The sequence below is a fragment of the Humulus lupulus genome, chromosome 5 (assembly GCF_963169125.1).
Source record: "Humulus lupulus chromosome 5, drHumLupu1.1, whole genome shotgun sequence".
Lineage (NCBI taxonomy): Eukaryota > Viridiplantae > Streptophyta > Magnoliopsida > Rosales > Cannabaceae > Humulus > Humulus lupulus.
The window spans coordinates 57,402,880-57,415,578 of NC_084797.1; the positions used below are offsets into that span (position 1 = coordinate 57,402,880).

A 12,699-nucleotide genomic window follows, 5' to 3' on the forward strand; every position below is an offset into this window, starting at 1 on the left:
CGAGAAGCTCCAGGTGGCAACGAGCAGACGTCCACACGCCAGCGCTCGCCACCATTACAGCCTGCCCCCGTAGCCGGAACGCTCTTAACCATCTGTGGAGGCCCGCACCTCGCGGGAAATAGCGGAAAGGCTAGAGAACGATATGCTCGAACTCTACGCCACGACCAGGACATCGAGATGATGACTGTGGAGGACCGCGCGCCGAAAAAGGCTCGCTCAGAGGAGTACGGGATAACCTTCTCTTAGGGCGATGCCCAGCACGTCCGGTTCCGACATTCCGATCCGTTGGTCGTGGATATCTAGATGGCCAATATGATGGTAAAAAGAGTACTGGTCGATACAGGAAGTTCAGTAAACATCCTGTATAAATCAACGCTGGAACGCATGAAGTTGTCCGTAAAGGACTTGGAGCCCTGCAATCAAACCATATACGGCTTCTCTGGAGAAGGACTCGCACCAGCCGAATGATCAAACTCCCAATAACAACGGGTACAACGCCTGCCTCAAGGACACTACTCGCCACTTTTGTAGTGGTTGATTGTCCTTCAGCGTATAACGCCGTTATTGGAAGACCCATACTGGTTGAGTTGAAGGCCATCATCTCCATGTGGCACCTAGCCATGAAGTTCCCAACGGACACAGGGGTAGGATGCGTTTTGGGAAACCAAAGGGAAGCCCGGCAGTGCTATAACGCCTCGATCACAAAGGCAAAAAGTGGAGCATCGAGGAGCACTACCCCAGAACGATTGCAGATGACAGAAGACAGACAAACCCAATCAGGTGGTAAAGTCACCAAATAGGGTGTTGCCCAAAGTGAGGATATAGATTTGGATCCTCGCTTTGGGGATTTTGAAGAAAATATAGGACCCATCGAGGACCTGGAAGAGGTCCAACTCGATGAAAAAGACCCAACCAGAGTCGTAAGGGTTGGGAAGAATTTAGAACCCGCCACAAAACAGGCACTGGTGAGATTCTTGCAAGAGAACCAGGAAGTTTTCGCCTGGTCGCATAAAGACATGGTTGGGATAGACCCTGCAGTAATCACCCATGTCCTGAACATAAACAAAGCCTTTCCACCGGTGCAACAGAAAAGAAGGCTGCTCGATAAAGATAGATCAAAGGCCTTAAAAGAAGAAGTCGAAAGACTTAAAGAAAATGGGTTCATCAGAGTAGCGTTTTATCCGTCGTGGGTCTCAAATCCGGTGCTGGTCCCCAAGCCTAACGGCAAGTGGCGGACCTGTGTGGATTTTACAGACCTCAATAAAGCCTGCCCAAAAGATTGCTTCCCACTCCCGAGGATCGACCAGCTAGTCGACGCAACTGCAGGACATGAGATCCTCTCGTTCATGGATGCGTATTCGGGTTACAACCAAATCAGCATGCATCCCCCTGACGAGGATCACACCAGCTTTCGGACCGATACGGGATTGTATTGTTACAAAGTAATGCCCTTCGGACTGAAAAACGCAGGTGTGACTTACCAACGACTGGTCAACCACATGTTCAAAGAGCTAATTGGGATAAGCATGGAGGTATATGTGGATGACATGCTCGTAAAGTCCAAAAGGGCAGAAGGACATGTGAGGGATTTGCAGAAATGCTTTGACGTGTTGAACAAGTATCAGATGAAATTAAACCCCCTCAAATGTTCCTTTGGAGTCGGATCAGGAAATTTTTTGGGGTTTATAGTAAATTCAAGAGGAATCGAGGCCAACCCCGACAAGATAAAAGCCCTGATCGAGATGAAGTCACCGAAGAAAATCAAGGATGTACAAAGCCTGACCGGAAGGATCGCTGCCCTGAGTAGATTCATCTCAAAATCAACTGACAAGTGCATTCCATTCTTCAATCTACTCAGGGGAAATAAGAAGTTTGAATGGACGGAAGACTGCGAGCAAGCATTCCAGACCTTAAAGGCTCATATGTCGCAACCTCCCATCCTATCAAAACAAATCGAAGGAGAGACTTTGTATATTTATCTGGCGATTATCGAAGTTGCTGCTAGTGTGGTACTAATACGGGAGGAAGAAAGCGTACAGAAAGCTGTTTATTACGTCAGCAAAAGGCTCATCGGTGCAGAATTGAAATATCCACCGATCGAAAGATTAGCATACTGCCTGATTCTAGCCTCCAGAAAGTTGCGTCCATACTTCCAAGCCCATCCTATCACAGTTCTGACCGACCAGCCCCTTCGGCAAGTCCTCCAAAAACTTGAGGCGGCTGGACGACTGTTAAAATGGGCGGTCGAATTAGGACAGTTCGATGTAACTTATTCACCGCGAGCAGCAATAAAAGGGCAAGCCTTGGCCGATTTTATTGCGGAGTTCACCGAACTCCCCAACAGTGAGCTGCGCAAACAACCTGACGCGCCCATGCCTCAAGACGAGACTCCTTCGTGGAAGCTATTCACGGATGGATCATCCAATGAATCCCACGCTGGAGCGGGAGTGATATTGATAACGCCCGAAGGGCATCGATTTCACTGCGCAATCAGGTTTGACTTCGCAGCGTCAAACAATGAAGCAGAATACGAAGCGCTCCTCGCTGGACTGAGAATGGCCAGGGATATGAGTATAAAAGCGCTCGATATTTACAGCGACTCTCAGTTGGTCGTGAATCAGGTCCTGGGAGAATATCAAGCGCGAGGATTGAAGATGATGGCCTACCTTAACAAAACGAAAGATTTGCTAGCCTAGTTTACAAAGTACACCCTCCAGCAGATCCCGCGAGACCAAAATTCGAATGCAGACGCCTTGGCCAAACTTGCAAGTGCTAAAGATGCTGACACCTTGAACATAGTCCCAGTAGAAAGATTAAGTAAACCAAGCATTGATGTGGTCGAAGCCAACATGGAAATTCGTACAGAAGATACATGGATGGCTCCTTATCTGGAGTATCTGACAAATGGGACATTACCAGCAGATAGAAACAAGGCCAGAACTCTGCAAAGGCGGGCTGCTAGATACATAATGCTCGACGGTGTTATGTATCGAAGAGGATATTCAATGCCACTGCTTAGGTGCATTACATCAGAAAAAGCTAAGGAACTCATGAAAGAGGTCCATGAAGGCTTCTGCGGAGATCACGCTGGAGGGCAGAGCTTGGTGAAGAAAGTGCTTAGACAGGGCTATTTCTGGCCAACAATGAACGAGGATTCAATGGAGTACGTACGAAAATGTGATAAATGTCAGAGGTTCTCCAAAATCCCACGAGCAGCTCCAAACGAGCTAAAGCAGATGCAGAGCCCGTGGCCTTTCGCAATATGGGGAATATACTTGATTGGGTCACTTCCAACAGGAAAAGGAGGAGTAAAGTACGCAGTTGTAGCAGTCGATTACTTCACGAAATGGGTAGAAGCTGAACCATTCGCAACTATCATGACCAAGAAAGTTCTCGACTTTGTCATCAAGAACATTGTATGCCGGTATGGTTTGCCCAGAAAGATAGTATCAGACAACGGGACCCAATTTGACAGCGACCTGTTCACCGATTTCTGCGAGAGGCACAGAGTTATTAAGAGTTTTTCTTCAGTCGCGCACCCCCAAGCGAATGGGCAAGTCGAAGCTGTAAACAAAACCCTCAAGGACACCCTGAAGAAAAGGCTTGAAGAAGCTAAGGGAGCGTGGCCAGAACAGCTACCTGAAGTCCTCTGGTCGTATAGAACATCTCATCGAACAGCGACGGGGCATACCCCATTTTCTCTAGCCTACGGATATGAGGCAATGTTACCTGTCGAGCTAGATCCCCCCTCACATCGGCGTTTGACTTACGACCAGGACGCGAACAGCCAGTTGATGATGGAGTCCTTAGACTCGATCGATGAGATAAGAGAAAAATCTCAACTCCGAGTTGCTACTTACCAGCAAAAAGTCGCCCGGTACTTTAACTCCAAAGGTAAAGAAAGAAAATTCAACGTCGGAGATTTGGTGCTACGACGAGTTTTCTTAAATACCCGCGACCCCACTGCTGGCGTGCTCGGACCTAACTGGGAAGGACCTTACCAGATTGAAGAAGTCCTTCACCCAAGCACCTACAAACTTGCACGCTTAAACGGAGATCTCGTTTCGCGCTATTGGAATGGAGAACACCTGCGCAAGTATTATCAATAAACAGCCCTTCTTAAAGGACTGGCTTGTTTAGATTTTTCTATTAATTTTTACAAGTTTTGCAAAGAGGGTTAGCCACGATGTATGGCTAACTGCTCGTATATGTAAGATTCTGTTTCAGAATCACTCGTAAAGACATGTTAGTCCATTTTTAATACGAGATTATAAGGGACTGTGCTCAGCCAGTCATTCTTGCCAACCTTTTGTGAATTTACATTTGCAAGTATTTGTTCATTACGTGTGTTGTTTTGCTGTATCACAAGTATCATTTTTTCCGTACGAATAGGAATGTTCGAACAGGCCATGGTCAAGGCAAGTGACCAAGGACCTAAAGCTCCTCGATCACTTGGGGGGCATATAAGGCACATCGATAGCAAATCATACTCTCAAGGTATGTAAACACATGAACAAAATGAGTGAAAGCATGCTACAGTACTTAGTGTATTTTTCAAAATTTGTGTTTGATAAATCATGGCAAAGTACTACGCTAAGTTCGGTCATACGAACAAATGTTATAATAAGTAAAAATATTATAGCACCAAGAGTTAAGCTTTTACACCGCAGGCATTGCTGCTTGGATGTAACTGTTCAAATAAAAAATATTTACTGCCCGTGCAGCAAAGTTTAAAAAGAAACTAGTGTCTTTACATTACGACCCGTGGGTCGCATGTTCAAAAAGAAAGAAAAATAGTTAATAAAAGTTAAGAGGCCTGGGGGGCAGGAGGGTCTTGGGCAGCATCCTGGTCAGTCACTTCCTCGATGGTTTCTTCTTCCAAACCAACGACGCTTGGGGTTGCAGGAGTCGCAGCTCTTGCCTCCTCTTCAGCCAGTTGAGCAGCGCACCGGGCCAACTCCGCAGCTCTGACTTCCTCTGAAAGGTAGCTAAAGTCAGCACCCTGATTGTGTTTCCAGAAGTTATAGAAACATCGGAGTGTGGTCCTTTTGTACTTTTCCAGATTCTTGGATTTGTCAAGCTCCAACTGCTGCACCTTGCCCTCAAGAGTGGCAATAGTATCATCCTTAGTCTTGACTACCCCCTCCAGATGCTTGATTTCGCGGAGATGAGTTTTGTTGTACGACCGGTACTCTTCCCTCAGCTTAACCGCTGCATCTTTTGCAGCTTCGGCCGCGGACAGTTTGGTCACCGCTGCATCCCTCTCTCGGACCATTGCTTCCAACTCCGTAGCATGCCTGGCCTCAGCAGCCGAAAGCTCCTCGGCTGCCTTCACCTGATATTTCTCGATAGCTTTTGCCTCGACCTACTCGACAAGAACCTGAGCTCGGGTACGAGCAGTAGTGGCAGAAAGCAAGGCCTGTGCACAAAGAAAAAGGAGTTAGGACTTATCACAAGGTTTAAAAAAAAACTACAAGACTTGAAGAATAAAGAAACACTTACGCTGGAGATCTCGTTCAGAGCCCTGTTCAGGATCTGGTCGACCGGTAACTCTTCAGCTTGGATCATGGCGATCCCAATATGCTCGCCTTTGCCTATGCAGTCAAGACGATCCTTGGCAGATCTGATGGCACGGCTCACGAGTCTAGCCCCATGGGCCTCTTCACGAGAAAGATGCTCCCTAGTAGGCGCAGCTGGAGGATTGAGCCGAACAGGAGTATTTTGCTGTTCAGAAGGAGCAGGAGGAGGAGTAGGAGTTCGCCCAGTTGGCGCAGGATTTTGCCCAGTTGGTGTGCCCTGAGGAGGGTCTTCTGGTCGACTCTTTTTGGCCGAAGGGCCCCGACTGGATTCACCAGCCCTCTTTCTCGATCTCCGTGAGAGTTGGGGGACTTCTTCTTCTTCCTCGGCCTGGTACATGTCGAAGATGTTGGGAGTCGACATATCTGCATGAAGGTAAACGCAAGGGGCTAATAAGGAAAGAGAAAGGTGAAAGTAAGTAATACAACAAAAAGAAGATAGCAAAGTAAATACCCGAGCTACAACTACTGGTCGTTACATTATTGACTCTATTAATCATAAACTCATTTTCTGGCATGAAGAAGTCTGGCCCTAAATTTGGAGCATATGTAAAGTTACCGTCCCCGTCAAACATATGACAGGGAATTGGCAAACCATTTAAAAGCGAAATAAAGTTACCATTGTCATCAGAGGACTCTCCCAAGTCAACAACAGGCTCTGTGGCCTTTTCTTTCCCCTTGCCTTGGGGAGCAGAAGGCCTTTTGGCAGAAGGGCTACCCGTGGGTTCCCTGATCGAAACTCCTGTTGGCCTCCTCCTGGGAGAAGGCACAGGAGGTTGCTGCTCGGGAACCCCCTCGGCAGTGGCTTCGTCCACCACGGATCCTCTATTTTCATGGCGAGGAGCCAGGAGGCCAGATGACCTCAAGTTCTTTTCAATGATCAGAGCCTTGACGCTTTTCGCTGCGTCAGACATCCTGGCCAGAGCATTGGACCTCAACACCATGTTTGGTGTTGGAGTCGGACGTATCCAGGGGCCTGAAAAACAGGTCAAAGTTGAGAAAAAAAAAATGAAAGAATATACTCTGGGGAAAAGTATCGACCAGCGAAAGGCAAGCTCTTACCTCCTCTCGCGAAGGCCAAGTTGTTACTGGCTATGTTCGGAGTAAAGAAGTACTCCTTATTATAATGCCCCACGTTCGAGACATGAGTAGTACCACTCAGGAACGTCTGGCCGGTTTCCTGGTGACAAAAGTGAAAAAAGCCCGTCCCGTTGTGCTGAGGATTGGACTTGAGGTCGAAGAGGTAGTTGACCTCATGAGGTGAAGGTTCTGGCCACTTGTTAAGTTTGTACAGGACATAGAGTGCAACCAGCATCCTATATCCGTTGGGGGTTATTTGGAAGGGGGCGACGCCGAAATAATTGGCCACCCCTACAAAGAAAGGATGAAGAGGGAGATAAGCCCCCGCTTCAATGTGATACCGGGACCAGGCGCTGTGCGCTCCTCCTGGACGGTTAGCCCTCTGGTCCGCAGTAGGACGTGTAATGGTTACCCCCGTAAGGGGGAATTTTCTGAAGCAGTTGGCGACCATCCGAGGGGTCATCGAACTGGCCGGGGGAGTGTACCACTCGACATCAGGCGGATTCCTATGACGAGGACGAGCCCTAGTTTGGATATTAGGGTCAGGAACAAAATTCTCTCGACCACTGGTCGAGGGAGCCCCCGCCTGCAAGCCAGGCTGGGCAGGAGAAGTAGGGTTACTCTCAGATTCGGGCCTTTTCTTGCCAGAAGACTTTGAACGGGCCATTGGAGGAGAAGGATGTGGTCTGGAAGAGGCTCGTGAGAAAGGTATCTGGTGAATGCGATCGGTTGGTTGTTCTTCTCCCTCGAGCAGCTGGGCGAGAAGGTCGTCGTCGATGGGTCTCTCACCTCCCCACAAATCTGGCATTAAAATCTGCAAACAGAAGAATGGGGAGGTGAGGTCAGAAGAGTCTAGAAGGCTTTTAGAATAACGCTGGTCGGGTATAAAAGCTAAGCCTTTATACAACAGCATTCTAGCAAGAAACTAAGTCTTTCTGTGCAAACAGTTTAAAAAGCGGATCAAAGGGTGAAAGTGAAGGGTTTTCCTGAAAAGCTTTTTCGACTCCCCTTAGGGCAAGAAAAATTATTTTCAACTGGCTTAAAAATCAAAATGCTACTTCGATTTTACGTCCTAAAAAGCACTGATCGTGGGTTTTAAACCAACTCATAAGCCTACTTTGCCTACAAAAATATTCTATCTACGGGCGCTTAAAAAAACAGAGGCCAAGAGACTCAAACAGTACGCCATCAAAAAGCATGCACCACGAGAAATTAGAAGCATGAGTTTTCAAGAAACTTACCAGGGAAAATGGTCGTGAAGGTGGAAGTGAGAGCTTCGGGAGTCAAGGAGCCCACCGTCTGAGCCTTGAAAGCGCAAGAGAACGTTCGCCGGAGAAGGTAAAGCTCTGGTTTTTAGGGTTTTCGGCGGAGTAGTGGCGTGTGTGAAAAGGAAAGAAATGGCTCTGGTGATCTTATATAAGTTTGTCTCTGATATTCAAAAGGCGTGATCATTAATTTTCCCTTTTCGAAGTATGGGGAAACGTGATGGCCGTCAAAAGTGTTTCTGGGGAACTAAAAAGTCATGATTAGACAGGAGTGGTTTGCTTTTTTCAAGAACACATGAAGGGTCCTGACACGTCAGGAGGGGTTACCGAAGAGTCATACGTTCAAAGTTTATTCACTGTTCGTAGTAAATAAACTTTGGGGGGCAAATGTTATCAGGTAAATTAGCATTGGTGACGTGGCGAATAAATTCTTGATACGTGGCTGATACCTGGAAACATCTGCTAGAGTATCGACCAGGAGACACACCAGAAGCATGCCAAGCCTATCTTTGCCACGACCAGACTGGTCGGTGGTCCCACTGGCAAAGCAACATTTGTGAGAATATCTTTGTGAATCCCGAATTTATCTCATGCAATCTTCTGAATATCCCACTATTCAGGGGATAATATCTGCAACAATATTCTGTAACCCTCCATGAGCCTATAAATAGCAAGATATAGCTCAAGGGGAGGGGACTTTTCTTTTGACTAAAAAATCATAGAGAGAGATAGAATTTCTCCTAGAAAACTTGTATTGCTTTAAGTGAAGTGATGAAACTCATTGAACCTAAGTTCTCTGATCACACTCCTGATTTCATATCAATATAATTCTAAGTGGACGTAGGTCATTACCAGATCCTGGGGTCGAACCACTATAAATTGCTGTGTTTTCTTTACTTTCTTCATTATATTATTCTCCTTATATTTGTCCATATCATTCATATTTTGACTCCGTGTCAGTTGGCCAAATCGTGAGTCAACAAATATATTAAATCAATTAGTTGATTTTATATACCAAATAAATAATATTCTAACAAAACACACAAATCTTTTCACGATCCATAGGCTTGAGCATGCTTCCCAATAAAATAAAACTGTTGAAAGCTTCCCAGACTCAGATAGAGGAACTTCACACTAAGTGAGCTCGCAAAAAAATTGTGTAGATTGAGTATTCAATTGAGTGAGCGAGCACGTTATAATTATATTCTTTCGAATCACCAAACTATCAATAAAATATTTTTTTCTGCAGCAACTACCTATAAAATATTAACAACAATAAAAAATAATTAATTGAGAAAAATTATTGACATACATACAAAAATGGAGCAGGTAAAGGAGATAGTACCCACTACAGAAGTCGTGGGGCGATCATGGAGTTTCGAACTGAGACCCTATAAATCTTCGTATCAAGAGGTTATCCGTCTACAATTTCTGTCTTTTTGGAGAATCCATTGATTTTGTAAGGCAAAAAATTGAAAGTGTTTCTGCAAGTCCTTGGAGTAGTTTGTAGTCTGGGTTTCATATACAAAAAGTCAAAGGGTCAGTATTTTGAGTTGGTTAATACTGTTTTCACTTATAGAAAGTCAAAGGATCGGTAGTTTGAATTTGAGTTAATTTGATTAATTATTGGTGTTGGTTTTCATATATGTTGTCTTGAGAATTAATGTGTGTTCAAACTTTCTTATATTTATCTTCCGAAAAAATAAAAACGATTAAACATTGAATATTTGGAATTAGTGATGTGGGAAAAATATTTGGGACACAAATAAATTTGGAAATTCCTTCCCATAAATCATTATAGTCAAATCGAAAAGGAAATCCTTTCCCTTCACAATTCTTTTGGATACAACTTATAAAGCATGCCCTCATTAGTGCATTCCATATCTGTTGTTTTAATCATAATAACAGATTATTACTAATTCAATTAACCAAGTCTCCTAGATGATTAATATTTGCATCATTGTACAGTATGTTTTGTCACATTATTGCTTGATTGTCCCATTTTAAAACGACAAAATATTCACTGTAAATTGTCTGATTATATTTTGTCTCCTAAATGATGGGAGTAATTTTCTTTTGCATATTTATTATACAGAAAATTTACACCTAAAATGGCTGATTATGAAACGAAAGCAGTCACTGCTAATGCCACAGGAAGTATGATTTATGAGGCTATCTTGGAGGATGGGGTGTTTCAATTTGATTGTACAGAAAGTGATAGAGATGCAGCTTATCCAAGTCTTTCATTTATAAATAGCAAAGCAAGAGACACACCAATTAAGAATTCCTACATATATCCCCACATTTAAATGTCTTCTTGGACAACAGACGTTAAGTTAGAGGTCAGTTATTGTTTTTCTTGTTTTTGTCTGTGTAATTTTAATAACTTAAGTATTCACTTTGTTAGGATTAAACCCCACCAATGCACTTTTGGTACCTGCATCCAAGGCAGGGCAAAGCCTTTGACGAGTTTACTATGAAATATAGAAGAAGTTGCATCCACTAATATAATTATAGAGATCTTAAACAACCACTCTCACAATCCTAATTATGTGTCAAGAACAATTAGAATAAACATAAGAACTAATCTCTCTCTCAAAACCTCTTTAAATTACACGTGCTCTCAAAACAGAGACTTGAAATGAATACCTCATTTCCCTCTCTGATTTACTTCCTTTTCGTACTTAACAAAGGGATTGGCAGAAGGAATTGTAAAAAATGTGTTTCTATTCCTTAATGAGAAAAGAGTTCAAAAGAGTACATATAGTCCCCTAGAAGGGCACCGCGAGTACAAAGCAAAACAGAGAAATAAGGCATGTGTCCACTAACATTAACAACAGAACAGAAACACTAATACAAAATCAAGAGATAATTAAAAACAACTAATCATATCCAAATCATGGTTTAACATCCTCACAAACTCAGGGGGTTAGGATGCACGGTGAGTTTGGATCGAAGTTCTTGGAAGCGTGAGGTAACAAGCGGCTTAGTAAGCCAATCAGCAACTTGGTCCACAGAGGGCGTATACGCCAGGGACAGAGATTTTCTGTTAACACGCTCATGAACAAAATGAACAAAATGGTAGTCCAATTCCACATGTTTAGTACGCAAATGAAATATCAGATTGGCTGCCAAATGCAAGGTACTGATATTATGACAGAAAATTGTTGGAGGAGCAGATGAAACACCTCCAAGCTCACCAATTAAAGCTTCCAGCCATGACAGTTCAGCGGAGACGTTGGTACTCCTCCAATCATCAGGACAAGACCCCCAATCTGCGTCAGTGAAACCATAAAGGTGAAAGGAGGCGTCTGGTTGAATAAAAATGCCAAAAGTTTTCGTGCCTCTCAAATATCTGAACACAAGTTTGACTGCCTGTAAATGGGTGGAAGTTTGCGCATGCATAAATTGGCACAATTTGTTTACCATGTAAGCGATATCCGGACGAGTAGATGTGCAATATTGAAGTGCGCCTTTGAGGCTGCAATACTCAATAACATTTTCCCCAATGGTTGACCATTATACAGTGAAAATGATCCAAGAGCAACAGGAGTAGCTACTGGTTTAGAGTATATTAAACCTATCTTGGTAAGGAGATTGCGAATATACTTGATCTGAGATAAGTGAAGACCATTAGAGGTGCGATGAACCTGAATTCCAAGAAAAAGAAAAATGCAGGGGGCCAAGATCCTTAACAAGAAACTTACTATTGAGGTACTTGAGCAGCCGAGAGATTGTGTCCGAGCATAAGCCAATGACAATAATGTCATCTATGTAGATAAGAATAACAAGCATAACTGAGGCAGATTTAAATATAAACATAGAGTTGTCTGCCTTAGAAGCAACAAAACTATTAACAGCTAGCAAATCATGGATTCACCGTGTGATAAGTGCTGTCAAATTTCTTGTATTTAGTTTCTTCCTTAGTTAGAATATCACTGTTAATTGTAAATATTCTGCATTTATTTCTTCTATTCTGTATTTGTGTATATATACCGTGTATCTCAACGAAGAAAAGCAAGTCATTTTTTTCACTCAATCAATCATCTTTATAGTGTTCTCTATATTTTATTATGGTATCAGAGACTTAGGGTTTTTTTTTTTTCTAACCTCTGGTTCGATCTCTGATCATCCTCCTCCGCTCCGGCAGCATCACCTCCGACGACCAGATCTCTTCAGGCGAAATCATTAGTACCTGTTCTCCATCACCTTCGATGAGTAGCTTTTTCAGGAAACGTCGTCAGTCCCTGTCCTCCATACAGATCGCACGAAGTAGAAGTTGAAATCACCGTGACGAAGGCCTCTGCTCTTCAGTCCAAGCGTTGTCGTTCTTTCCAAATCACACGAAGATTGTCGACCCCAAGCGTTTTTTCTTCACGTGTCCAAGGGGTTCATCATCTACTACAAGCCGACCCACTCTTTATTATCGGTCCAGCCCAATTCCAAACATCCAGAGACAATTTTTTTTTTCTTTTAAACAATGTGAACCAATGAAGAAGTAACGTCTGAGACAATTGGTAACACAACTTCACAAGTCCTTACTCAATCCATCGGCTTTGTGGGATCCCTCTACAGCCAGGACAGTGGTTCCATTCAGATTACAACTCACAAGCTTGTAGGTAAAAACTATTTGGAATGGGCACTCAAAATTGTCATATGCAGTCGCGAAAAACTTGACTACATTACCGGTGACCTCCATTGGATAATCCCACTTATAAGGTATGGCAAGCTAAAAATTTCATTGTTCTTGCCTGGCTAATAAATTCTATGGATCTAAA

General features: G+C 43.8%; 1 protein-coding gene across 1 annotated transcript; it reads right to left on the minus strand.

Annotated features, from left to right (window-relative positions):
- Positions 1-4,651: 4,651 nt before the first annotated feature.
- LOC133834846 (uncharacterized) lies at positions 4,652-12,411 on the minus strand. Its single transcript, XM_062264614.1, has 3 exons — positions 12,032-12,411; positions 5,503-5,942; positions 4,652-5,419 (listed from the first exon to the last, which is right to left on the minus strand). The coding sequence occupies exons 1-3, from the start codon at positions 12,108-12,110 to the stop codon at positions 5,366-5,368; spliced, it is 573 nt and encodes a 190-aa protein (XP_062120598.1). The 5' UTR covers positions 12,111-12,411; the 3' UTR covers positions 4,652-5,365.
- Between the last annotated feature and the right edge of the window lie 288 nt (positions 12,412-12,699).

Bases quoted from the DNA above. Each gene is read 5' to 3' on its own strand.
- LOC133834846 (XM_062264614.1), bottom strand. From the start codon at position 12,110: ATGATTTCGCCTGAAGAGATCTGGTCGTCGGAGGTGATGCTGCCGGAG. The intron at 5,943-12,031 runs GTTAGAAAAAAA...ACCTTCATGCAG, and splicing joins GATCAGAGATCGAACCAGAG to ATATGTCGACTCCCAACATC. The intron at 5,420-5,502 runs GTAAGTGTTTCT...CTTTGTGCACAG, and splicing joins CTCTGAACGAGATCTCCAGC to GCCTTGCTTTCTGCCACTAC.